At 53.1% G+C, this 27567-nt stretch overlaps 1 protein-coding gene across 2 annotated transcripts; it reads left to right on the plus strand.

Moving 5' to 3' along the window:
- Positions 1 to 5312: 5312 nt before the first annotated feature.
- On the plus strand, positions 5313 to 19158 carry CARD19 (caspase recruitment domain family member 19). 2 transcript variants are annotated; one of them, XM_010967474.3, is made up of 6 exons: positions 5313 to 5628; positions 15414 to 15556; positions 16908 to 17061; positions 18235 to 18294; positions 18545 to 18616; positions 18893 to 19158. In XM_010967474.3, exons 1-6 carry the CDS (start codon positions 5622 to 5624, stop codon positions 19006 to 19008), a joined length of 552 nt encoding a protein of 183 aa, XP_010965776.2. In that variant the 5' UTR covers positions 5313 to 5621; the 3' UTR covers positions 19009 to 19158. The 2 variants fall into 2 exon arrangements, with proteins under 2 accessions (XP_010965776.2, XP_010965777.2); XM_010967475.3 differs by lacking the exon at positions 18235 to 18294.
- Positions 19159 to 27567: the final 8409 nt, after the last annotated feature.

The raw sequence follows: 27567 nt of genomic DNA on the forward strand, positions 1-27567 counted from the left end.
CACCCTGACGAAGAAGAGCCGGTGGTCCTGAAGGAGCCTGTGCTGCCCCCTGAAGCCACGTCTGTCATGTTTTCCACCACTAACAAATACATCTTGGTACAGGCTACACAGGGCAGTCCATCTGTCCTCTGATTCACGTGGGAAGCCCCCAGCGAGGGACGCCTGGGTAGCCCCACGTTTTCAGCTGCCACACTGCTGCTGACGTCCTTTCTGTTCTGGGGTGCTGTTCCATCAGGTGAGTTCCAGAATGGAGTTGTGAGGCCCGAAGGTGTGTGCATTGCTCACTTTGGTATGTAGTGGTTTTTACATTGTGCCCCTCCTTGGGTTCAGTTAATTTGCTAGAGTAGCTCACAGAACTCATAGGAACACTGTACTTACTAGTTTACTGATTCATTATAAAAGGACGTAATTCAGGAACAGCCAGGTGGAAGAGATACACAGGGCAGGGTAATGAGAAAGGGGTGTGGAGTTTCCTCCAGGTGCACCAACCTGGAAGCTTTCTGAACCCTGTCCTTTTTGTGTTTTTATGAGGCTTTGTTATGTAGACAAGATGGATTAAATCATCGGCTATTGGTGATTGATTTCTACCTCCAGCCCCTCTGCCAGCACAGGTCAGAGGGTGGGACTAAAAATTCCAACCCTCTAATCACAGGGTTGGTTCCCATGGCAACCAGCCTCCATCCTTAGGTGACCTAGGGGCTTTCCCAAATTTACCTAATTAACATAACAAAGATACCTTTTTCTCTCTTACCACTTCGGAAATTCCTAGGGTTTTAGAAGCACTGTCCTAGAAACCAAGATGAAGAACAATATACACGTTTCTCCTTATAAATCATAATATCACACTTAGCTTAAGGTCTTTGAGGTTCATCCATGTTGTATCATGTGTCAGAATTTCTGCTCTTTCTAAAGGTGAATAATATTCCACTTTATGTATGTACGCCAAATTTGCTTATCTATTCATCCCTCGATGAACAGTCAGGTTGCTTCTACCTCTTGGCTACAGTGAATAAGGCTGTAGTAAATATGGGTGTGTGAACATCTCTTTGAGACCCTGCTTCCAATTCTGTGTGTTCAGTAGTTATTTTAAAAACATATAAATCAAAGCAGATCTCCATGCCCTCCCCTCAGCTCAAAACCCTCAGATCGTCAGCCTTCAGCTGCCTGTCCTGCAGGACCCTACGTGACCTGCCTGTCATCACCTGACCTCACCCGTCTGTTCGAAACAATCATCATCGTTTATTATCTCTCAGAGTTTCAGGTGAGGCTTGCCAGGTGGCTCTGGCTCTGGGTCTCTCTCAAGGCTGCAATCAGATGTTGGTCAGGGCTGCAGTCTCACCTGAAGGCTTGACTGGGGCAGGAGATCCACTTCCAAGGTGATTCACTCCCTCCTGGCAAGCTGGTGCCGGCTGTTGTCTGGGAGCCCAGCTCCTGCCCACACAGGGCTCTCCTCAGCACTGTTTGGGCATCCTCACGACATGGCAGCTGGCTCCCCCTGAGAGAGTGGTCTGGGAAAGGCAGAAACCAAAGGGCACTTTATGACCCAGCCACAGAAGTTAAACTCATCACCTCTGCCCATTTCACCAGTCGCAAAGAGTAGCCTGATTTGCCGGAGAGGAGACAGGAGAGGGGTGTGACCCAGGATGTGAGGGACCATCTTGGAGGCTGGCAACCTCCCAGGTAGCCTCTAGCCACCAGCTCTTCTCCACGCTGAGCATCTGCACTCAGATGTGTGTTTTGTTGCCCTTAGTGGATGCTCTGTGGAAGCTGGGCCCTTCTGCCTTCCCATTAATAATCTACCTTTGTCTTGGGCTCCTGGCAGGTGTTTAGGAGACATTTATTGTATAAATTAATGAGTGAATGAATGAATCGTGGCCCTTGGCCATGTGAGAACGTGAGAGGAGAGGGTCCTTTCGCCTCAGTGTTCAGGCCCCTTATCACCCACCCCATCCCTTCACATGGTCACCTCTGACCAGGCAGGCTGCCTGTTAGCCCACAGGCATGCCTTGTTCCTTCTGCCTCTGGCCTGTACCCTCTTCTTTTTTTTTTTTTTTCATCTAGTTAGGCTCTAAGTGCATTTACAGAAGCACCTGCTGTATGTCTGGCACTGTGACCAAAGTAGACATGGCCTTGTCCTCAGGAACTGACATTCTAGTAGGGAGATGGGTAGCAGGAAGTGCCTGAGAGGCAGGACTGCGAGCCTGTGGTGGTGTTACCAAAGCGCAGGTCTGGTGAAAGCCAATACAAAGATAGGCACATGTTGGTAGAAAGGAAAATTTGCTTTATTCCCAGAGGCCAGCAAACGTGTGGGGCAGACTCCTGTCCAGAGGCCAACCCCCACACCAGCCCCCTTCCCCCACTGACAATCAATGGACAAGTTTTTACAGGGCAGTTTCAGGGGTGTATAGACAGAGGGAGGGGCTACATGCAGAACAGCACAGTCAGTTGAGTATGTGGTGGTCTGATCAGTATCATCTTGATTGGTTTCTTCTTTTTTTGTGTGCCTATATATAGTCAGTTTACAATATTGTGTCAATTTTTGATTGTTCCAAGTACAGGTAATCTTCGGTTCCAGGGTTGGTGTGTTCCCAATTCTTTGAGGCCACTTCTGGGAATTGTGGCAGCTTCTGTAATGGCTACAGTCTGGTCATCATGTAGTTAACTTCTTGCACCTGGTGGGGGTTTCAGGATCTACAAAACAGCTCAAAGGATGTGGCTCAGAATATTATCTATAGCTCTTAAGGAGGAACTAAAGGTCCTTGGCTTTGTTTAATGACTGAATTATTGTTATTTTGTTTTGCTTGATTATTTTCCTTTGTTTCTGCAGTTTCTTATTTCTCTGATTAAACTTATTCTTTGACTAAAGTTTGTAGACAAGAGGCAGGTGGAGGACACGATGGGGGAGGAGTCTGTCCTGGGGAGGCCTCATTGGGTCCTGCTCTGTTTCAGTGGTGCCCTGTTGTGGGGTATTCCCACGGCCAGGCCCACAGAAAGCCTGACCAGGATCTTAAATTTGTGCTAGTTGGACCCATAAAACATGACATTCTGACTGTGAATGAAATTGAGCAGCTCCTTAGGCGTGTCTCCTATTTCTCTGAATATAGGAGTGGTGAACTCTTTTTTTCCAATTTCTCTGAGCTCTTTATTAATTAGGGAGATGAGCCCTTAGTGAAGTGAGCTGCCAGCATTTCCCAGTTTCTTGTTTGCTTTTTGATTTTGCCGACCTGTTGGAGGGGCGGGCCTCCCAGAGAGGATCAGGGGAGTGGCAAGTACAGACCCTGTGGAATGAGCTCTCCCTGCCTAATTTAAACTTGTATTTACTTTCTGATCAGATAAAGCATTGCCAGGATTACAAAAGTCAAAGGAAGCAAAAGTCAGAAGTGGAAGTGGTGGGGGTGAGGGTCAGGGCCAGTGCATCCTGGATGTTTAGGGACAGGTGGGGAGCGATGTCATTTTGCCACAAGGAGTCCACACAGCGCAATCTGTTTCCCTCTATGTGTGAGACCCACCGTGTTTGGCAGATCAGGTGACGGTCCCCAGGAGGCCTGCTCTCCCGTTACTGATGGCCCGGCCTCCTGCCCAAGTGCTCACCTTCAGTCCACATCGTGCAGTGGCAGTGGGGGCAGTGGGCAAGGAGGGAGACACTGCACCCCTAATCTGGGGAGAGGAGCGCTGAGGGCCTACCCTTTGATCATCCACCTGCCACTTGTAGGGTAGGGATCAGGCTGGTAGCCCCCAGCCCAGGCCACGGGCTTCCTCCCTTGCTGGCCTAGAGTACACAGCCTGAGGGAGACAGGGTCTATTCTGCCAGGGGGTGAGACCTTGTAGCAAATCCGGCACCTGGGAGGCCCTGTCCTGGCTGCTGGACTTTGGGTGAAGTCCAGAAGTCTGCTACTCTTGAGCCTGTTTCCCCATCTGTCCCTGGGTAGGAGTGGCCTGGAATGCTGGAAGGATTTGGGCCTCAGAGCACCCCCTTCCCCACTGTGTCCCTCGTCCATCCAGACCCCACCCTATGGTACTTCTAGAGAGTGAAAGGAACTGGGGGAAGCAAATGCTAGGAGCTGTTGTCTTTAAAAAAAAAAAAAAACACAGCCTGAAAGTTGCCAGTTATGTTTTATTCAAGGACCTTGCTAAGAACTATAGCTGGGGAGACAGTCTCTTAGGTAGCTCTAAGGAACTGTTCCAAAGAGGTAAAGGAGGAGCCAGGATATATAGGAGCTTTTGCTGGGAAAAAAAAGTATTCAAATACCAAAAGGTTATGCTAATCACAAAAGCAGTTATCTAAAATTAATGATCTTAGTGCTTTTCCACATTCGGTAAGATGCAAAAATCTGGGCTCACTGAAATTACTCTTTAGATACGCATCTTAACTAAGGCCAAAATCCTGTTTCTCCATCCTGAATTCCCCTCAAGGAAGGTGCTGCAGTGGCTGATGGCTTGATGGTGGGCAACATTTTTTTAACTGCAGAGACGTGACACAGCATGAAGGATGCTGAGTAATGGGCGTCAGACCATGATCCACTGGTGGGCTGGAGGAGACTCCCCCACCCCTCCAGAAAGGTCCTGTGTGGCCTGTGCACAGCTCCCAGAGGAGAGAGCCTCGGGGATCTACAGCTGACTTGGACTTGCCCTAGTGCACCCCCAGGTCAGGCTACACAGCCCTACTGTCCTAGGGAGGGAGGCCCTGCCTGTTGTTATCCTAAGACTTGGTGAAGGCCCGTGCTGGGCCTCCCAGGCAAGCCAGTGCAGGCTCACTCTCAGTATCTGGGGAGGGGATGGCTTCCGTGTAGTGACCACTATGACTCGGCCCGAAAATTTTAGGATTTCCAGCCAACAACTGCACCCATTCTCCAGTTCCCTCATTCCGAGAAGTGGGCTCAATGGCAAGATGGACTGTGCCCGGAAGCGCTCAGCAGGATGAGGCCAAGACAGGGAGGGGTCGGCGAGGAGCCGGTAGACTACAGCGGAGGGTGCACCGGGAGCTGGGCGTGAGGCTCGAGTGAGGGGCGGGGCTCAGGGCGGCGGCGGCGACGTAGCGGGAGCTGAAAGGGGAGGGCCTAGGATGGGAGCGGTGTTTAGAGCCGTCTCGGAGACGCAGGAAACGCCGGCGGGGGCGGGGCCGCGTGGGAGAGGGCGGGACTCAGAGCCTTGGTGGTGACGGCAGGGGCGGGACTCAGTGAGGGGCGGAGCTCCGGGCTCCCCAAGCCTGCGGGAGCGAGGCTCAAGGCTACTGGAGGCCGGGTAGCTGAGGAGGGCGGGGCTCAGCGAGGGGCGGGTCCAGGGCTGCGGCCGTGACTTAGCGGAGGTCAGCGGGGGGCGGGGCTAAGGGCTCTCGGCGCCGTCCGTAGCCCACGCATTAGGAAGTGGGCCTCGAGTGAGGGATGAAACCCTCGCGGCTACGCCGCCTACGCCTCGGGCGGGGCCTAACGGGAAGGGGTGGGCCCCGTGAGGGCGGGGTTAGAGCTTAGTAGCGCCGATGCCGGGGGCGGGGCCCGCCGGGAGAAAGCTCGTCGTAGCGGGTGGCGGTCGCTGGGGCCGACCGGCAGCGGACGGACAACCGGACAGAGGGACGGCTGCAGGGGGACGGGCCGGGCCGGCTCGGTGCACGCCGTGCCGCCGCCATGACAGGTGAGCGCGGTCCAGCGTCGTGCCTGCCCTACGGGACGGGCGCGCGGCCACGGTGGCCCATGGTGTACGGGTGCCCCAGTGCCACCCCGGGGGCCCCTCCTCGATGCAGTGCGAGTGACCTTGCCCGTGACTGCGTGTCCTGTCGGCGGCACGATGGCAGAGCGGCGCGCGGCCGGGGCCGGGTTCTTGAGGGGCGAGGCCAGGCCAGGTCCTGGAAAGTTCTGGGGGGCGGGGGTCATGGGCAGGCCCTGGAGGGTGCTGGGGGTTGAGGCCAGGTCAGACCATGGGAGGTTCTAGTGGCTGGGGGGCAGATCTTGGAGGGTTCTTGGAGGGCAGGGGCCAATGCACGTCTGTAGGTGGGGAGATGCTGGAGTGGGGATGCAGCCTGACAGCGGGAGGTGAAAGTAAAGATGGCCCCAGGAATACTCTCTGAGGTTCTACTATGCTTCTATCAGGAGATACAGACACTCCATTCTCACAGCCACCCTAATAGAATGTCCAACAGGTGGTGCATTCCTGGGCAGTCTGTGGTACCCATGGGACTCTGCGGCACCTCTCACGGTGCACCGCCTGCCCAGGGACAGACTCGGGGGAATCATGGACACAGAGTCAGTTCTCAAGGCATTGTGTCCCATACTGGACTACTCCAGCCCCTCCATCCTCTTTTCCCGGGATGGGATCTCCAGCTAAGCCATCCCACCCAGGGCCTCTCTGGAATGGGGACCTGCCTGCCACCTTCCTGATTCTAACTGAGCCTAAGGGTGGCCTTTCTCTGTGGACCTTCCGTTGTAGGAGATGCTCCATGAGGGTGGTAGGCTGGTGACGACCCGCATGATAGCATGGTCAGGGAATGTGGTGGCTTCCAGAAGCCATAGCTCATTTAAAGGGCCACACTCTTCTGTTTCATGAGGCATAAGTCACCTAGGAGGGGACCACGGAGGCCCCAGAAGTCCCAGTTCTCTCCCCAGCCCTCACTGGAGTCCCAGCCTGAGTCCTGCACACAAATAGGGTTTCATGGGCAGGAACCTGGTGATTTCCAAGACACCAGTGTCCCAGCCTAAGCCAGAAGAGACCCCAGCTGCCACCCACTCCCCTGTCATCGCTCTGAACCCTTTTTATCTGTGGCTGCTGTTTCTGAGCACAGTTGACCGTTGAACAACTGGGGTTGCAACTGTGAGGGTCCACTTATATCCAGATTGGGTTTTTTTTGATACTTAAAGATACCATAGTACTACAAAGTCCGAGGTTGGTGGAATCCCCGCATGCAGAATCATGGATACGGAGAGCCGACTGTAAAGTTACGTGCGGCTTTTCAACTGCTCAGGGGTTCGTGCCCCAACCCCCGACATTGTTCAGGCGTCTCTTGTACCTACTATGCACCTGGCCCTATGTCGGGCATCTCCCACTCAGAACTGCTGTATGGGGGAAACGTGGAATATCCTTCCTATACGTGGATGAGGAAGCAAAGTTTGGGCAAGTGCCAAGCCCCAGGCCGCTTGGGCAGGCAGTGGCAGAGCCAGGACCAGACCCTGTCCAGGTCCACGTCTCTGTTTCTCCCTGCTGTCTCTGTGTCCTGGGCCTCTGGAGAGCTCTCCCCTCAGAGCCCTTCAGTTTTGGGATGGGGAACCAGGACCCAGAGAGTGCAGGGGTAGGAGGGTCAAATGGGCAGGCCTGCAAGGCTGCAAGCCCCAAGTTCCTGGCTCACCATCTCCATGCACCAGGAGGCGCCTGCCTCGTGTTGGTTCTGGGGCCTCTGTGGTGGGTTGCAGGGTGAGTGTGTGGGGCCCGATGTGGGCTCACAGGGTTAACGCTGGCCAGGTGTCACTGCAGCAATTGCTGTAGCTGCAGAACCAGGCCCTGCCTTGTGGTGTGCTGGGGACGGAGGCTTCTCAGCCCCGTGCCTGAGGCCAGGTTGGGCACTGGGACAGGAGGGGATTCAATTCTGGAAGGGAGGTTGAGGCCCAAGCACCTGGACTTTGGTGGGGCGGGGGCCAGGGAACTCAGGAAGGGCTCTTGTGGTGAGGACAGTGAACTGAGCACGAGTTAGCCAGGCGGGAACCACAGGGACAGGTGTTCTTGTCCCAAGGGTGGGGGTCCTGGGCAGTATGACACAGTTGGGGGCTGCTGTGCAGGGATGGCTCTGGGGGCCTGGGAGGGCAAATGGAGCCAGCTCCCCCAGGGCCTCGAGTGCCAGGCCGGGGTAACAGGTTGGGGGCGTCCATGGTTGTGGTGCCAGCTGGGCAAGAAGATAGGGGAGGTAGGGCTTAGCAAAGGTTGCTGGCCAAGGTCTGCTGAGTTTTGTGCCAGAGCATTCCTCTTCTTTGTTGCATTGAAAACTGTCTGGGACTGTTTATCAGCACCTGGGACCAAAGTGGTTTCCTTTCCTGTACTTTCTCCCGCCTCTGGGTGGCCACCGGGGTGTGGTTTGCGAGCACAGCTCACAACCACCGCAGGAAGCACAGGGCATGGCAGAGCCCGGAGCTTCGGCCCCCCAGGCTATGCCATCGTGCCAAGTGACTCACAGCTCGAGGCAATGGAGGCCCCACCTGGCTAGCAGCCTGCAGTGTAGGAGGAGCCACTGCAAGGTGCTAGCCACTGTCTCCTGACAGCCCTCACCCTTGAGCCTTGGACCTATATCCATGCATTTCAAAACTCCGCAGTAAGTGCTTACTGTGTGCCCGCCCTGTGCACAGGTGCACACACGGGCAGTGCTGGGCAAGACTATGGCTTGACCAGGAGCAGACATGATACAGCTAACTGCATAGTTAATTAGCATGCCAATTAGAGAGGCAGAAAATCTGGATGTCCCATGCCTGGGTCCTGACCTCGATCCATCACTCCCTAGCAGGTTGAGGTGTTAGGCAGGTGAGTACCTTATCAACTTGCCGTGCCTCAGTGTCCCCTTCTGAAAATGGGGGTGGTTGCAAAGCTGATGAAATTATCTATATGCACAGAATGCCCAAGCTGGGGGCACACACCATGAACTATGGCCAGTATTCTTAACTCTTTAATCACAGAGTCTGTAGGCGCTGAAGTCAGAGGCCAGGAGGGTCCTGCCATGTGGTGATGGCAGGTCTTTCTGCATCGCTGTCTGTGGCTTCCTCACCATGTTGGGGCTGTTGGCGACTCTGACTTCAAGGTAGACTTTCAGAGGCTGGGAGAATCAGAAATTAGAAATTCACATTCTGGGGGGAAAAACCATCCAGGACGAGGTGGCATCAGGAAAGAGCGATGAGGAAGACAAATGGCCTGTTGAGTTGGGCCCATGGAAGAAATTGGGGGGAGACCCCTCTTGTTCCAACACAATGACCTCGTTTAAAAAAATCAGTTTTATTGTGGTATTATTTACTTCAAGTACACTTATTTTTAGTGAATAATTCTGTAAGTTTTGACACATGTCTGCACCCATGAAACAACCAGTCCAGGCCCAAGTGACACAGAACATTTCTGTCACTTCAGAAAGTTTCTTATTGCTCCTTCCTGGGGAACCCCACCCAGCCCAACAATTCATCTGCTTCCTGTAACTACCATTTTTTTTTCCCTAAAAATTCAACAGTGGAATTTCCAAATAGGATTTCTTTTTAATTAGTAGATTTTATTTTTAGAGCCTTTTTAGTTTACAGAAAATTGAGTAGGTAGCCCGGAGGGTCCCTCCATCCTGTTTCCTCTATTATTAATACCTTGCATTAGTTTGGTGTGTTTGTTTGCACTTGATGAACCAATGTTGATACATTATTACTAACTGAAGTCCATAGTTTACATGATGCTTCACTCCTTGTGCTGTGTATTGTATGAGTTTTGAAAGATGCATAATGTGTTGTGTGCACCGTTAGAGTATCATTAGAGTAGTTGCCCTGGGCTCCACCTGTTCATCCCTCCCTCTTCCCTAACCCTTGGAAACCACTGATTTTTTTTTTTTTTTTTTTACTGTCTCCATAGTTTTGCATTTTCTGGAGTACTTGGAATCATTTAATTTGTAGCCTTTTCAAACCAACTTCTTTAACCTTTAGCAAAATGCATTCGTTTCCTCCATGTCTTTTTGTGACTTCATAGGTCTTTTTATCACTGAATTATATTCCATTATAATTTACTAAACTGAACCACAGTTTAATTATCCATTCACTTTTATGTGTATAGTAAAAATATATAGCCATAAAATTTACCATTATAACCATTTCAGTGGCATTAAATACATCCACAGTGTTGTGAAACTGTCACCACCATGCACTTTCCATCACTGTCCCAAACAGAAACTGTCTCCATTAGACAATCACTTCTCTTTCTCCCCTGTCCCCAGCTCCTGGTGATCACTCTTCTGTTTTCTGTCTTTAGAATTTGCCTACTCTAGATAGTTCGTGTAAGTGGAATCATAAAATGTTTGTCCTTTTGTATCAGATGTATTTCACTGAGCATAATGTTTTCAAGGTCCGTCCGTGTTGTCAAATCCACGCATTAAACTTCCATTCCTTTTTATGGCTGTATAATATCCCATTGTATGTGTATACCACATTTTGTTTATCTGTTCATCTGACCGTGGACACTTAGGTTGTTTCTACCTTTGAGCTTTTGTGAATACTTCTACTCTGAACTTGATGTGCATGTATCTGTTTGAGTCTCTGCTTTCAATTCTTTTGGGTGTGTATGCAGGAGTGGAACGGCTGAATCTTATGGTAAGTATGTGTTTAACTTTTTGAGGACCTAGGGTACTGTTTTCCATAGTGGTTGCACCATTTTACATGCCCACCAGTAATGCATGAGAGTTCCAGTTTCTCCTCATCATCATATTCATCTTCCTCTCTCTCCATATATTTATTTCACCTCAATAAGTATGAAGTGGTATCTCATTGTAGTTTGATTTGCATTCCTTAATGAGTAGTGATGTTGAGCATCCTTTCACATGCTTAGCTGTCATTTATACATCTTCTTTGGAGAAATACCTATTTCAGTCTTTTGCTCATTTTTGTATGGGTTGTTTTATGGGATTTTTGTTGTTGTTGAGTTGTAGGACTTTTTATATTTTCTCTATATATATATTAATCCCTAATCAGATATATGCTTTGCAAATATTTTCTCCCATTCTGTGGGTTGTCTTTTTGCTCTTTTTTTCCCCCTGCTCAAATTAGGGTTTATTTCTGGACTCTCTAGTCTATTACATTGGTCTGTATGTCTGTCCTTAATGTCAGTACCACAGTTTTGATTCCTGTAGCTTTGTAGTAAGATTTAAATCAGGAAGTGTGAGTCATCCACCTTTGTTCTTCCTTTTCAGGACTGTTTTGGCTATAAAAGTCTCTTGAGATTCTATATGAATTTTTAGGATGAAAAACAAACAAAAAACATTTAATAAGTTTTGGATTGGGATTCCATTGAATTCCTAGATCACTTTGGGTAGTACTGTCATCTTCACAATGTTAAGTCTCAACCCATGAACATGGGATGTCTTTCCATTTGTTTGTGTCTTTTAAAGTTTCTCTCAGTAATGTTTTATAGATTCAGTGTACAAATCCTCCACCTCCTTGGTTAAATTTATTTCTAAGTATTTTATTCTTTTTTGATGCCATTGTAAATGGAATAATTTTCTTATTTTCCTTTTCAGTTTGTTTATTGTTAGTGTATAAAAATGCAACTGATTTTTGTGTGTTGATTTTATATCCTGCAGCTTTTTGAATTTGTTGGTTATTTCTAACAGTTTTTTTAATCTTTAGAATTTTCTGTGTATAAGATCATGTCATCTGCAGAGATATTTTTACTTCTTCCTTTCCATTGAAATGCCTTTTATTTCCTTTTTTCCCCCCCTAATTGTTCTGGCTAGAACTTTCAGTGCTGTGTTGAATAGACATGGTGAGAGTGGACATACTTGCCTTGTTTCTGACCTCAGGGGAAAAGCTCTCAGCCTTTCACCATCGAGTATGACGTTTGCTGTGGGCTTCATCGTGTTGAGGAGGTTTCCTTCTATTCCTAATTTATTGATTTTTTTTTTTTAATTAGGAAAGGGTGTTGAATTTTGTTGACTGCTTTTTCTGCATCACTTGAAATGATCATGTGGGTTTTCTTTTTCACTTCATGCTATGAATGTAATATTTGATGGATTTTCATATGTTAAACTATACTTGCATTCCAGGAATAAATCCCACTTGGCCATGGTGTCTAGTCCTTTTACTACGCTGCTGAATTCAGTTTACTGGTATTTTGTTGATGATTTTTACATCAGTATTCATGATGAATATTGGTCTCTAGTTTCCTTGTAGCATCCTTGTCTGGTTTTGGTATCAGGGTAATGTTGGCCTCATAGAATGCGTTAGGAAGTTTTCCCTCCTCTCCTAGAGTTTGAGAAGGGTTTGTATTAGTTCTTTAAATGTTTGGTAGAATCCACCAGTGAAACCATCTGGTTCTGGGCTTTATTTTTTGGGACAGTCTTGATTACTGATTGAATCTCCTTACGGGCTATAGGTCTATTCATATTTTCTACTTCTTCATGATTCAGTTTTGGGAGATTGTGCGTTTTTAGGTTTTTGTCCATTTCATCTAGATTGTCCAGTTTGTTGACATGCAAATGTCATAGTATTCTTTCATAATCCTTTTTATTTCTGTAAAACTTTTAGTAATATTCCTGATACTAGTAATTTGATAGAAAAAAAATTTTGTCAGTCTAGCTAAAGATTTGCTAATTTTGTCGATCTTTCCAAAGAACCAATTTTTGGTTTTGTTTTTCTAGTTTTTTTCTGTTTTTCTATTGTTTTTCTATTTCATTTATCTTCATTCTAATCTTCATCATTTCCTTCCTTCTGTAAGCTTTGGGTTTAGTTTGCGCTTCCTTTTCTAGTTCCTCAAGATGTAACGTTACGTTATTGATTTGAAATCTTTCTTTTATTTTACTGTGTGCATTTACAGCTGTAAAATTCCCTCTTGGTACAGCTTTTACTGCATCCCTTAGATTTTGATGGGCTATATTTTTATTTTTCTCAAGATATTTTCTGACTTCCCGTGTGATTTCCCCTTTGATGCATTGGTTGTTTAATTTCCACATAATTGTGAATTTTCCAGTTTTTTGTTTTTTACTGTTACTGATTTCTAGCTTTATTCCATGTGATCAGAAAAGATCTTTTTATGATTTCAGTCTTTTTAAATATATTAAAACTTATTTTGTAGCCAAATGTGTTTTGTGATCTATTTTGGAAAATGTTCCCTGTGCACTTGAGAAGAATGTGTGTCCTGCTCTGTTGGATGGAGCATTGTGTCTGTGTCTGTGTCTGTTAGGTATCATCAGTTTCAGGCTGTTCCCCTCCTCTATTTCCTTCCTGATCTTCTGTCTCGTTATTCTATTACTGAAAGTGGTCTATTGAAGCCTCCAACTATTATTATAAAGCTTTCTCTTCCTCCCTTCAGTTCTGCCAACATTTGCTTCATATATTTTGGGGCTCTGATACTTGGTGCATATATGTTATTACTTCTTGGTGAATTGATCCCTTTGTTGATATACAGTGTACTTTTTTTGTCTCATAACAGCTTTTGACTTAAAGTCTATTTTTTTCTCATATTAATATAGCCACCTAAGTTCTCTTTTGGTTACTGTTTGCATGGGATATCTTTTTCCATTCTTCTTCCTTCAACCTGTTTCTGTCTTTAGATCTGAAGTGAGTCTTTTGAAGACGGCATATTGTTGAATCATATCTTACTTTAATTCTGAGAGGAAAAAAGCTCTGTTTCTCTTCTACTCCTACACACAATGCTCATATTTCCCAGTACTTCTGACACTTCTGGTCACCAAATGTTTGGATTTTCCCTGCCAAGCAATTCTTCAGTTCTTTGGTGGACACCAACGGGGTGTCCTAAAATTTAACTCAGCTCTGACACCAGCTGTCCATGGACAGTGTCAGACCCCACAGGTTCGGTTTAGGCTGAGTCCCACAAGGTTGCCCCTGCTTGAGATGCCAGTCACAGGTCCAGGTTGTTGTCACCTGTGCTTCTAACAGGCTGGCTATAAATTGAACACAACCCTCTCCTAAGTTTGATCATTTGCTGAAACAGGTCATAGAACCCAGGAAAACACTTACTACTGCCAGTTTATCACAAAGGATATTTCAAAAGCTAGAGATGAACATCCAGATGGAAGAGATGCATAGAACAAAGCGTGTGACAAGGGACATAAAGCTTCCGTGCCTCTCCCAGGCAGACCACCCTCCCAGCTCCTACACTTGTTCAGTAACTTGCAAGTGCTCCAAACCCTGTCCTTTGGGGGTTTTTGGAGGCTTCATTAGGCGGACATGATTGATTAAATCAGTGGCCATCAGTGATTGATTCAGCCTCCAGCCCCTCTCCCCTCCCCAGATGTTTCGGGGGCAAGGGGAATGGGGAGGGCTGAAAGTTCCATCCCTCTAATTTTGTGGTTTGGCCTCCCTGGCAGTCAGCTCCCACCCTGTGGTTAATTTAGGGGCTTTCCCAAAATCACCTCGTTAACACAAAGTCAGATGAGGTGGAAAGAGGCTTGTTATTGTAACAAAAGATATCCTTTCACTTTTCATGGCTCTCATCACTTAGGAAATTCCCTGGGTTTAAGGCACCATGTGCCAGGAATTGGGACAAAGACCAAACACATATTTCTTATCATAAGTCATCATATCACAAATCCATTTTGCCAATCTGTGTCTTTTGATTAGAGAGTTTAATCCATTTACATTTAAACTGATTACCTGTAAGGGACAACTTGTTTCTGCCTTTTTGTTATTTTTTTCTGTATGTCTTAAAGCTTTTTTGGTCCTTCATATCTTCCATCACTGCCTTCTTTTGCGTTGATTTTTCTGTAGTAACACATTTTGACTTCCTTTTGTGTATTTTCTATGGACATTTTCTCTGTGGTCACCGTGAGGCTTATACATAACATCCTAAAGTTAAAACTGTCTGATTTGAATTGATACCAACTTAACTTCAGTCACATACAGCAACTCTCCCCCTGCACAGCTCCGCCTGCCCCCCATCCCCTGGGTCCACCAGGAGACGAGACAAGCCGCCGCAGGTGGGTAGGGTGGTACACCTGGTCAGGCAGCTGGTGCTGCAGAGACTCGGGACCCTCCCTCAGAGATCCCTTGGCCCCGGCCCACCAACCTCTCCCCACCCCTTGTCTTTAAAGGCTTGCCATTCTAAGGGATGCTCTTAATGGGAAAGATAGTGCAACAGTGATGCTTTAATGCGGATTCTGAAAGAAAGACAAAAGGCTGTCCCCAGCCTCCTGGGAAGCAGGATGCTGGTCTCCCTTGATGGCAGCTTCTCAAGGCCTATTTCTGGCAGCCATGCCAGCACAGGCCACCCCAAACCCTGTGTTCCTGTCTGCGCATCTCCTGTCCCCGTGACAACAGCGGCCGTGGGAGCTTGGGGCTCAGGCCTTCTCCAGGCTGCCTGTGCCCTTCCTCAGGCCTGGCTGTTTCCCGAGGGTGCTGGGAGGCCCCACAAACAGCAGACTCTTCGCCCTTCTGAGTTTTTTGCCCGAGTTTTTCAGGCACAGAAGAGAGGAGCCAGAGGCTCTGTTCTGCTTTTGAGCACTCTGTACCTTTCTCACTGCGCCCACCCACTCCATTTTCTGGCAAGGGTGCTGGCAGGACACGAGGGGAGCTCTGGGCTGTGCACGAGCTGGGATGTTGGCAGCGGTCCAGATCCTTACAGCTCGTGCACCTCCCAGCGGGCGTGGGGACCTTGCCGTGAAGGGTTCCTGCCATGGCTGCGTCGTGGTGTGTGGGACTCACCACCCCCTCCTCAGGCCACGCAGGCTCACATGTTCTCTGCTTCTGTTTCAGAGCAGACCTACTGCGACCGCCTGGTCCAGGACACACCCTTCCTCACAGGTCTCGGGCGCCTGAGTGAGCAGCAAGTGGACAGGATTATCCTCCAGCTGAATCGCTACTACCCCCAAATCCTCAGCAACAAGGACGCGGAAAAGGTGCCGGGGGCCTGAGGGTGCGCGCCCATCCCTTCCTTTGTGGGCTGGGAGAAGCGGGAACAGGACAGCTTGGAGGTGAAAACCTGTATCCTTGGGGTGACCTTGGGTCCAGAACATCAGCTCTTTGTGCCTTAGTCTCTTTATATGTCATCAGGCCTGCTGGCCCCTTCCAGAGGTGCTGGGAGGATCACAGGAGATGTGTGACAACGTGCCACAACATGAGACAGGCCTGGGAAAGGGGGGGGCCTAGGGGAGAGGGGGGCACCGGGACACCAGACAGGCGCTACCCCGTGCCATAGGGCTCTTCACTCTGCACCTTCCAGAAGCTCAAGATGGCAAGCAGTTTGGGTGTAATCTGGCCCGTCCTGTTCAGGAACACTGGGTGAGAGCTGGCGCACCTTGCCCACCACACCCACTTCTCTGGTTCCCCCATGGGGCTGGGGGTGGGTACCAGAGACCAGCCTGGTCTTTGGGGTGCAGGACCTGCCTCCCATCTGGATAGCTGCTTGAGCCCTTCTCTTGGAGCTGCAGCGCCCTGCCTTGGTGCAGGGCTGTCTGGAGGATCGGGCCTCTCCTGGGGACAGGTGAGATTGATTCCCCGACGGAACTAGAATCCACATGGACCCTGCTAATGGCCCAGATGCTTCTTAAGTTACGAAAGTTGTACAGTGAGTTACAAAGTAGGGGCTCAAATTTATATCTCGTAATTAAAAGTCTAATAAACATTCATTGTGAAGAAAAATTTGAAAAGCTTAATACATTTGTACAAGGAAAAGGAAAGTCCCCTGCAGCCCCCCCACCCCCTGGGTCCTTTCCTCATAGGCCGGGGCTGCGCACTTGTCTTCGTTTTGCAGTTTCTGTACTTTCAAGGTTCAACTCTTGTTCTTTGTAGGATGGTACACTGCCACCAGGTGGCAGCACCGGGCCATAGCCTCCAGGTGCTGGGGGTTCTCCATGCTAAGTACTCTGCCCACCGATCTTTAGAACCACACATTTCTCCATCAGCCACACCAAAAAGCCAACTTCTTCTCCTTAACCCTCTATTTATTTTCTAAAACTTGAATCATATTCCTCGAAATTATCACTTACGCTATCATCAAGCCACTGAATTCCCTCACTTGGGGTAATGTCGCCCCATCTTTCGTGGTGACCTGTCCCGGCCCCCACTGGGAGTGTAAGGATTAGCGGCTGTGCCGCATAGCCTTAGGTGCCACGTGGGGATGGATGAGGCTGTGGTGGCGATTGCTACCTCTCCATGGGTGTTCTGAGCACCTAGGTGCGGAAGCTGGGGCTGGGGGCTGAGCCCGGGCTCCTCCAGCCTGACCTTCTCTTGTGTGCCTTCCACCCCTAGTTCCGGAACCCCAAAGTATCTCTGCGAGTGCGGCTCTGTGACCTCTTGGGCCACCTGCAGCGGAGCGGTGAGCGGGACTGCCAGGAGTTCTACCGGGCCCTGTACATCCACGCCCAGACGCTGCACAGCTGCCTGCCTAGCCGCCACGCCCTGCGTAAGTGTGTGTCCCGGTCCCCAGGCCTTGGCGTCTCCCTGCTCAGCCCTTTGCCAGAGATCGCCCTCTGGCTGCATCTCGTACGGCCCCTGGAGAGAGGAGAGATACTATTTCAGGCAATACGGATATCTATGTCTCCCCTTCTCCCTCTCTTTGTCTCTCCATGTCTCTGCATGTCTCTGTCCTTCTGTCCCTCTGTAGCCCTTTTTCCTGTGCCAATTTTTACACATAAGGTAGCACCTCATGCACACAGCTCTGCCCCTTCCCTCCGTAATCTAATGAATCTGGGAATCCTTACGCTTCTGATCAGAAGTAGCTGGTGGCCGTGGGCGGTACCAGCCTTGAGTGAAGTGACCCCTGCGGCAGACGCTGAGCCCGTGTCAGCAGGTGGATCCCCGTGGCGTGGGCATTTCTGTAGAACAGTGTCCAGCACAGATAGCTGGTCAGAGACACGTGTGTTTCGGTTTCAAGGGTCCTGCCTATGGGCCCAGGAGGCTTGTGAGCCCAGAGGGATGCTCTGAGCTGCCAGGATGGGTACAGTGGAGGCACAGGTGTGGATGGCAGCTTCGTCCTGAGGCATCTGCACCTGGGTCTCCAGGACGAGTGGCTGGGGAGGCCCGGAGGAAGAAGGTATCTCCCCTCAGGCCGCTCAGCTGGACCTGGGACGGTGTCTCTGGCCGCAAGGACAGGCTGGCAGGACTGGGCCCTGAGCTTCAGCATGGGATGGTTCTGTCACCCCAGCCGTCCGGGGCCCACAGCCCTGCGTGGAGTCAGGCAACCTTCCAGGGGGCCCTGCCAGGGCTGTCTGGCACCTGGCTGGCTGGGGAGCCACACGGAGGTCTGGGGAAAGAGAAAGCGCCCTCCCCTCATGTCAGCATCATCAGACTTGGGACAGGCAGGTGTTCATGCTGCCTTTGGTGCCTTGTGTTTACCCAGGAACCATGACCCCCCACCCCAGGGTCCTCAAGGTCCGTGAAGGAGAAGACCCCAAACCGTGGCGCTGACTCCCCTGAACACAGCCTGGAGGGCTCAGTGCCCTCAAGCCTGAGGGCCCTGGGTGGTCGGGGGGCGGGGCCTCGGCAAGCCCCTCGGCTCCCCAGGGGCAGGGCGGTCACCTTCCCCTCCAGTCCACCCACACCCACGACTAACTGTGCCCTGTGATTTTGTTTCCAGAGAACTCAGATTGCACAGAGCTAGACTCGGGCACCGCAAGCCGTGAGCTCAGTGACAGGGGTAACCGCCTCCCATGTCCCTTCTCTCTGTCCCCCTACCCAGGGCTCCATCTCTGCCTCGGGGGCTTCTCCATTCCAAGTCGGGTTCCGTTCCTGGCTTCTCACTGGACAGAACCCCCCCCCCAGGGTGCTCACTGAGGGCGTCCCTGCCCGGCTGACCCTGGCACAGGGCGTAAGCCTGTCCCTTAGGCCTCTGGACCCCTCCCCACCCTCCGGGGCTCGGGGAGCTGCTCATGTGCGTTTCTCCCCAGGACCCATGGCCTTCTTGACCTGCCTCGGCCTGGCCGCAGGGCTGGCCCTCCTGCTCTACTGCTGCCCTCCAGGTGGGTGCTGCCTGGCCGGGCCTCGGCCAGTCCTCTCCAGACCCTGGGGCAGAGCCCTGACGGATGGGCGGAGGCTCCCTCCTTGTGGCCAGCTTGGCGGCCCCGCTGTCCCTTTCCTGCCATGCTGAGCTTGGCGAGGTCACATGGGGGGAGCCAGTGCCAGGCAGGCCCCCTGGGCAGGGGGACCGCACATCACTCAGGTGTGGGGCTGGTGAGATGCTGTGAGGTTTCGGGCAGGTGCCCTCTCGTTGAGTTCTGAGATCCCTCGTCTTGCAGACCCCAAGGTGCTGCCAGGGGCCCGGCGCGTCCTGGGCTTCTCCCCCGTCATCGTTGACAGACACGTCAGCCGCTTCCTGCTGGCCTTCCTCACAGACGACCTGGGGGGGCTCTGACGCACCCCAGCCCTGCCACTTGCCCGCTTGCCGCCCCGGGGACTTCCTTCTTTTCTAAGTGTTTCTTTCTCACTATTTATAATTTCTGTAACAAGCACTTTACCTTCACTGTACAAAGGTGCTCAGCAATATTAAATGTTTGAGTCTCAACCCTTCTCTTAAGAGTGTTTTCTAGATGATTCCAACTCAAGCCATAATAGCATCTCTATCTGGGGCTGACCCTGGGAGCTCTCGGCTTCCTGAGTCCAACCCGAAGCTCAGGTCCTGCGCGGGCCGCCTTCCCGGACCCCTGTGGGCCTGGGCCTCTCCCCTCCACAGGAGCCACCTGCCCCACATGTCCCCCTGCCTCACTGTCTCTCCCAGTTGTCCCCCTGCCGTATGTCCCCTTCCCTCCCACCTTCAGCCCCTCCTGCCATCCCCTGCCTGGGGTATGACTGGTCCCCACAGCCACCCTTGCCCATCTCCCCTCCCTCCCCAGCCCCCAGCCCCAGCCCCCTGCCCCAGGTGGGGAGGATGGGCAGGGACCACTGGGCTGCCCTGTTATCCAAGCTCTGGGCCGCATGCCCAGTGATGCATTAGTGCCCATGTGTGTTCATTTGGTTCCTCCCAGTGGCCCCAGGAGGTGGGGCTGTTGTCCCTGCATCCCTGCTGAAGAAACAGGCCGAAAGGGGCGGTCTCTCGGCAAGGAAAGGGGGGACCTGGCACATGAGGGCTCTGCCACTGTCTTCATTCCCTTCCTGTGATATGTCCCAAGGAGACCCTGTCTCAGCCCCCTTGTCACCAGGCCAACACCCAGGTCCTGGGCCCCTTGAGGCCCCTCAGACCATCATCCTAGGAATGGAGACCCCCCCCCCCGCCTAGGAGGCAGTGACCTGGGCTTGGTGGGTCTGGGGGGGCTTCAGTGGACACAGATACGGTCAGAGCCTAGAAATGAACACCTTGATCCCAGGTGGAGAGGGTGTTGAGACTGAGAACAAAAGAGTTCACGGAACCTTCTAGAACATTTAGAGATGAAAAATGTAATTGTGCCGTCTGAGGTCTTGGGCTCTGGCTCCTCACGCCCTCCCCCAGCAGCCTGGGCTTTGGCCGCACCCAGCTCCTTGTCCTTCTCAGAGCCAAGCCCCTGTCTTTGTTTTGGGGACATGGGCCTGCTCCCTTGACCAGGGTGTTTGTAGCCATCTGGCTCACCTGCCGGCCTCAGGCTCAGGACCTGCTCATGGAAATGTCCCTCATGGACACAAGAGGCCTGGTGCTCTGCCCTTGGTGTCCACTGTCAGACCTCTGGTCAGACCTCCGGGGGCCCTGTGAGCTGACGAAGTCCTCGGTGCTAGGCCCGTGGACACCCACTACCCTCCTGCAGGCTGTGACTGTGTGGCTCCCACCTTCTCTGTGGAGCCGTCACCGCCCTCGTTACAGATGAGGAGGTGGAGCTCGGAGCCCAGGACCACACAGCTGCCGAGAGTGGGGTTCTACCTGCCCCCCACCTTCCACACACACACACACACACACACACACACACACACACCCTCTCATACATGCAAGCGCACATCCGCACGTGCACACATATGTGAAAACAAGTTTGCACAGGTACCCGTGTGCACGCACGAGGCATGGGCTGCTGCGGCCTGGGCCTGGCCCCTGCTGGGTTCCTCTCTGCACGGCCTCCCCTGTCAGCTTCTCCGCCTCCAGCCTCTTTCTGGGAAAACAGAAGTATATTTGTCAACCCGAGAATTAATCATGAGCTTGCATTTTCCACGGTGGGTTTCCGGAGGTGCCAGGGCATGCTGACTCCAGGAATGACACCGCCACTGGGCGCCCAGGAGGGGTTCCACTCCCGGGTCTCAGTCTCTCAGAGCACGTGGGACGGAAACACGATGGGGGGCAGAGGAGGCAGCTTTGGGACATAGTGTTTGGCCCCCATTCAGCCAGTTTGTGGGCTGATTCATTCATCTGTGTGCCTGGTCATTGAAGTGAGGGCCGGGCACGGGAGCCCTCCATCCTGCCCTGAAGCCCGAGACGGCATGGCTTCCCGCTCGCCCCTCCACGCCCGCACTGCGGGCCCTGGGCGTGTGTTTCCAAACTCTGAACCTTAGTTTGCCCGTCTGTAAAAAGGGACGCACCCTTGGGGACCCCTCCTTGAGCACGGATGTCCTGAGCTGGATAGTACCTCTCAGACTGCTGTTCACTGGAAATTGCTTCATGAATTTACTACTTTGCTGGAAGGCGAAGCCCATGCACGTTTCTCTCTGGGACAGACCCTCCGTTGGGTGGAGTGAGCGCCGTTGCCGGTGGTCAGTGGTGAGGACACAAATGCCACAACAGAGCCCCCCGTGGCTGTGCCCCCCGTGAAGGTTCTTCACCTTGCTCACGGTCCAGGGTGAGGGGGGTGTGAGCGCGCACCACGCTCCAGATCTCCTGCAGACAAGCCCCATGGCTCTCACCGGCTGCAGAGACTGACCAGAGGCCACCTTCCTGGCTGGCCAGCCAGACCAGGGGACTAGTCCCTGCACCCTCTCTGGACTCCAAACTCGGGGTGGCAGGGGTTCTCCGGGTCAGCGCACCCCCGAGGCCCAGCCCAGCATGTCCTGTCCGGTCTGCAGCCCCTCCAGCCATCGTGAGCGGGGAAGACCCTGATTCGCAGGGTAAATTTCTTCCTGGGCAGATGCCCGGGCACTCTTGCTGCTTGTCCTGCCCTCTGACAGACATGCCCGGGTGAAGGCAGACACCTGGGGAAAGTGACAGACGCAGCGAGGTAAAGGGCACTTCTGGGTGACGGTGATGCCCGACTAGAGGTGCTGGAGTCGCCAGGTAAACGGAAATGAGGCCACTGTGCGAAGGTCACAGGTGTAGCAACACCGAGTAAGCCGGTGCCCGGGGGTCAGACTTCCAACCTCCCGAAGTAAGTGTTGTTTATAAGCCACCCAGTCTCTGGGCCTTCGTTGGAGCAGTCCCGAACTAAAACGGCACCTCTGAGGGAACATCCCGGCGACAAGCGGGCCCAGCAGGCCTGTGGCGGGGGAGGGCCCTGGGACCGTCCGCCATGTGAGACTTGTAAGGCCAGGACACCCCGGAGCCCTGAGGCAGGATTCCGTCCCCTGAGCAAGGGGCGGTCAGTGCCTGTCCCAGGTCTCATGACCCGCCTGGTGAGCTGTGATCGTCCGAGGCACATGTTCGCTTGGCTTGAGCTGGGTCACTTCTTGTGACTACAAACTTTCACTTCCTATCCGTGACCCACCAAGGCCTGGCCCTGGAGGTCCAAAGCAAACTCTGGGCCCAGGCTGTTCTTGGACCCTTCCTGGGAGCCCAGCCTCAAGGGCCCCTTCCCTGACTTTGCCTGTGCTATGTGCCTGTGACAGCAGCGCAGGCCACCAGCCAGCCCCTCTCCCATCGGTCTGCCCTGGCTGGTGGCCTCCACTCCTAGGCCGGGGCTGAGGCAGGTGGAGCGATGGGGCCTCTGTTTCTAGGCACAGCCCCTCCCACCATGAGGCCAGGCCCTGCCAAACACCTGATCAGCCAGTGACCATGACCCGGGATGAACTGAGTCCATCAGGGCGTGAAAGGGACCACAGGCCACAGCCTCCCCTGCTGGCCCCCTGGGCACTGAGGCCCTCATCCTCTGTCCCCAGTCCCCACCCCACTACCTCCACAACTGGAACTGAGAGAGGTGATCAGTCAGGCTCACTGACGCTGGCTGATTAACGACAAGAGTTGAAAGTGCCAGGCTGTTTAAAAAAAAACAAAATACAAACAGATCATTTCTCTTATCCTGCAACTGGCTCCTTAATTCCAAGGACATAGTCACACAGGACAATTGATGTTCCACAATGGCTACGTTAATTCCAAGAACATACCCCAGTATCTTCTCTGTTCTCCTTTCCGCCAAAGTTTCTGTTTCAGGGCCAAGCTCCACGGGAGGAAAGAGTCAGTAATAAAAGTTGACATCACTGGAGTGTAGATAACCATGGCAGAGCCTTTCAATAAAAGGGCCTGTGGCCCGATCAGGAGCTGGAGCTGTCTCCACTGGTTACCTGGCTGGCGGCTCCCCTCTCAAAGCCTTTTCTTTTCTCTCTCTGAGCAATAAAAACTGTTCCTTTTTTACTATGTCCCTCTGCCTCCATTTGAGAATTCTTTCTCCCATCAGTGGGCAAGGGACGACACATTTGGGGGGATTGCCTGCCCACCCTTTAGTGGGCTTTCCAACTTGGGGGTGCCTCTCTCTGCCAACAGAACTGCTCGTGATCCATGCCTCTGGACCTTTGCACATGCTCTTCCCTCTGCGGGAACGCTCTTTACTAACCACCCGCCCCCCAGCCTTCCACCAGCTACTCAACCTGCAGGTCTTTGGTAAAACTGTTGGGGGAGAATAGATTCTTGCCTCATGCAGGAATTCAAGAGCAAGGCGTGGTAATGCGAAAGCAAGTTTATTTAGAGAGATACACACTCCATAGACAGAGTGTGGGACCTTTAAGGTGAGAGGGACCACGAGGTGTGGAGTTGTTAGGTTTTATAGGCTCGGTAATTTCATATCCTAATGAGCAGGATTATTCCAACCACTTTGAGGAAGGGGCGAGGATTTCCAGGAAACACCTTCCCACCCACTTTTTGACCTTTTATGGTCAGGCTGGGAACTGTCATGGGGCCTGTGGGTGCGCCATGAGGCTCAAGGTCTCCAGGAATTCGAATCTTCTGCCATCTTGGTTCTAACCAGATGGTCCTGTCCTCAATGGCTGTGTCACTTCTTCAGTGGTTGTGCCCTGCCCCCTTCCTTCCCACTTCAAAATGCCACTTCCACCAGGAAGCCCCCCCCCCCATCCTGCCAACACTTCAGTAAGAATAGTAGTTCCTCATCCAGTGCTGGGATGACTGTCCCGTGTTCAGGCTGCCTGGGGAGGGGAAGCACTCCCGTATGCAGGGCGGGGAGTGAGGCAGGGTGTGAGGAGGATGGGAGGGAGGGAGGTGACGGGGGTGCTGGGGAGAGGTGTGTCTGTCAGGAGGTGTGTGTGCGAAGTGTGGTGGTCCCATGACGCAGGGAGTTAGGGCCCTAGATGCTCCGGCCAGCAGTGGTGTGGTTACAGGCCGGTGAGGTCACAGACGGGAAATCCAACTGTAATTTGCACAACCTCTGGAGAGAGGGCGTAGGGGCCAGGTGCGGCTGCTGACACTGTTGGAATCAGCATTGTTATTTCCAGTTCCTGCCTCAGGTCAGTGCTCTGTGGATTCTCTCAGAGAGGACCTTGCCCACCCCTTGCCCCTCAAAACCTCTGCACAAGCCCCGGGACACACCGACCTGCAGGAGAGGCCCTGGGACCCCAATCTCATAGACTGGATGAGGGTTTCGGTGCAGGGAGCAGGGGCCCTTCCTCTGCACTGGCCAGGTGGCAGCTGAGACCTGAGTCTCAGCCCAGCTGGAGCAGGACTAGAGCCCCGTCTCCCCTCTGAGGGCACCGAGGGCTGGGGCAGGGTCTAGGGGCGCCCTTGGGCAGGCCGCACAGATCCAACAGCTTAGTTAGCTTAGTTTCCCCTGAAATAAATACTTGAAAGGGAAGAAAAATGTTAAAGCGTTCAGCTCCATGATTTTTAAGAGTCATGCGGTGAGAGAAGAGAAATTAAATTAAAGGCAGTGGGGAGAGAAGGCACCTGAGAGCAAGGGGAGGAAGGAAGTGGGTGGGTGGGTGCGGCAGGTGTGCAAAGCAGGAATGACCCAATCCTGCAGCAAAAGTCCACCTTCTCAGTCCACGGACCCCCAAGCCATCCTGGCCTGCCTTCCTCAGAGCCCCTCACTTACCCTGCCTTTCCTCCGCTCAGGTCGGGTAGGCTGGGGCCTTGAGGGGTGGACAGTGGGGATGGGGAAGGAGGACCTGTAGGAGGAACTCAACCTAGAACACACTCAGGGGTCTAGCCAGGCAGGAATAAACGCGTGTCCTTGGACACATTCAGGGAAACTGAGAGACGAGGAGACGGAGGGGCAAGGACCGCCCCCTCCCCCACACTGACCACCCTACACCCCTCAAGGCCAGCCCCAGCTCATGCAGCCTCAGGGCTCATGCACCACAGGCTGTCCTTCCAAAGGGTCCCCTTGGTCCTGGAGCATCGGCCTTGGGACCTCCCACACCCCTTTACTTCCCTGTGTGTGTCTCTCTGTGGAGGCCCCCCAACTCGGCATGTACACTTCCTTGCTTATTACTCCCTAAGCCTCTCACTCACTCTCAGGGTCTCGCCATCCCCAGGGAGGGCAGAGGTGGGGTCCCTGGGGAGGGCAGCCGCACAGCAGGGCAGAGGGGGTAGTCAGCAGGCAGTGAGCCTGTTAGAGGCTTGGAGGACCCCCCACGGGTTATCACACCTGCCTGGGGGCTGGCTTGGCCCTGACTAGCTCTCTGGGTCTTGGTCTGTCCCTTGGCCACTGTGACACATGCACAGGGCTCAGGACTCGTGGAAGAGTGAGTGGGTCTACTCAGATATTTACTAAGCACCTACTGTATGCCAGACAGTGTCCTGGGGACACAGGCTGTGGCTGGTGGCGTCCTGTGGGAGAGCTAGGTCAGACCAAATAGAAGTGTAGGCATGAGTAGGGGGTCCACCTCCTCCCACAGCTCAGGTAGAGCCTCCCAGCCTTCAGGGAGACAGTGGGCACAACCTTCCTCAGGAGGCAGCCCTGTCTTGGGCCAGGCGGTGCAGGGATGGGAAGTGCTCAGATATGGGCCCGAGCAGGACATTGTGGACAGCGACGCTAGCCCATGGCACCTAAGGCAGAGTAAAGCCAAATGGCCCACCATGACCGTGACCAGCAGAAGTGGTTAGGAGGGCCTCAGCCAGAGCCCTGACCCTAGGGAGCAGCAGCATGTGCCAAGGTCCTGAGACAGGTCCTGAGACAGGAGTGCATCTGGAGTGAGGGTCAGGGGTCCAGAACAGCTGTGGAGACATGAGCCTGAGTGCTGGTGGGTGGGGAGGTGAGGGGCTGTCATGTGTACTGTGTGTAAAGGGTGGGGCAGCTGGGGCAGGCGCCGTAGGGGCCAAGATGCGCCCCGTCCCCAATGCCCCTAGCATCGGTGGAGGCCAGCCTGGCTTGGTGACCTGGGCCCCAGTCCAGCCATCTGGGGCTTACCATCTCTGGCCACGTTTAGGGGAACTTCCTGTCCTGGCCAGAGGATGAACTAGGCCATCTGCTGACCACGTCCATGGTGCACAGAGGCTAGCACCCCTCTGGTGAGGCTGCCAGTCAGCTCACACCACAGGCCACGGGCTGCTCCAGGCCACCCCAGGGACACAGCACTGGGTGGCGTCCACTTGTGCCGGGCCCTGGGCAGGGCTGGATCTGGAGGCACAGCCCCAGCCACCATTCTGGACACACCACGAGGGCCAGGTGGTAGGGGCAGTTCAGACCCAAGAGCCTAACCTCTGCAGCTTCCTGGCAAAAATGAGACAATGAAAGTAAGACATGCTCACAGTGACCGGCAGGAGGGGTAGTCCTCTGTATCACTCGCCCCCCAGGGCCAGGCCACCCGCACAGCTCTGCATCGGCCCCTCCCGGGCACGGTGGCCCCATGCACATTGGCTCCTTTGGGAACATGTGTCCACCCACTGCCCACCTGCTGGTCTTCCTTTATGGACCTTGTCCCACGTGTGGATCACCTTTTAAAACCTTTATGGGACATTCAGATGCTCAGAAGAGCAGAGAGCTGGTGCTGTGGCCCCAGCTCTGCAGTTACCAGCACTCTCAATCTTGTTTCATCCATCTGCCTACACTAGTTTCTGGAGCATTTATTTTAAAGCAAAGTCCAGGATTAGATTCATCTCCCCCATAAGGACTCCTGTTTATTGATCATTTTCTTTGGAGCTGATCATTCAGCCCCACAGAAGAGTCCGAATGTCTCAAGGGAACGAGGTGTTGGAGCTGCCCCAGACTTAGAGCAGGAAGGGGAAGAGAGGTGATGGGAGAGGGACCTTGTGAGCTCCTGGGGGCTGCATCCCCACCTGGGGCTCCAGCTGCCTGGAGGAGGGGTTCCTGGGTATCCTGCCTGGAGAAGACCACATAGGGGCATTGCCGCATAAGGAGATGAGGGAGTGGGGGCAGCAGGGCTCAGAAGGGAGGTGACAAGGGGGCAGAGAGTGAAGACTCAGGCCCTAGAGGCCACTGAGTGGACCGAGGGAGCTGGGGTCCCAGTCAAGCGATCTGTGGCCCCAGAGACAGCGCCTGGCCCTTGCTGGTCTCCACAGGGTCGGGGCTTGCTCAGCACCAGCCCCACCCTCCTCGGTCCCCTTGGCCTGACTGATCAGAACCACCGCCGGGTGGGCCAGGACTGCGGGTGTGGAGGGGAGATGTGCAGACATGCAAGATGCAGGAAATGTGAGTGTGCTGGAACTTTCCATGAGGGGCTGGTCAGGGGTCACCAGGCTGAATGCCCCGAGGACACATGGGGTGACATCTGGAGATGCCAACAGAGGCTGCCCCCTACAAAGGTCACAGGCAGGTGGGGGGGCAGCATGGGCTGGGGGCTCTGAGGGGCAGAGTGCAGCACCCAGGCCTGGGGTGGGGGGAGGGATAATGCTGGGAGCCACACG

This window comes from Camelus bactrianus, chromosome 4 (assembly GCF_048773025.1).
Source record: "Camelus bactrianus isolate YW-2024 breed Bactrian camel chromosome 4, ASM4877302v1, whole genome shotgun sequence".
Classification (NCBI taxonomy): domain Eukaryota; kingdom Metazoa; phylum Chordata; class Mammalia; order Artiodactyla; family Camelidae; genus Camelus; species Camelus bactrianus.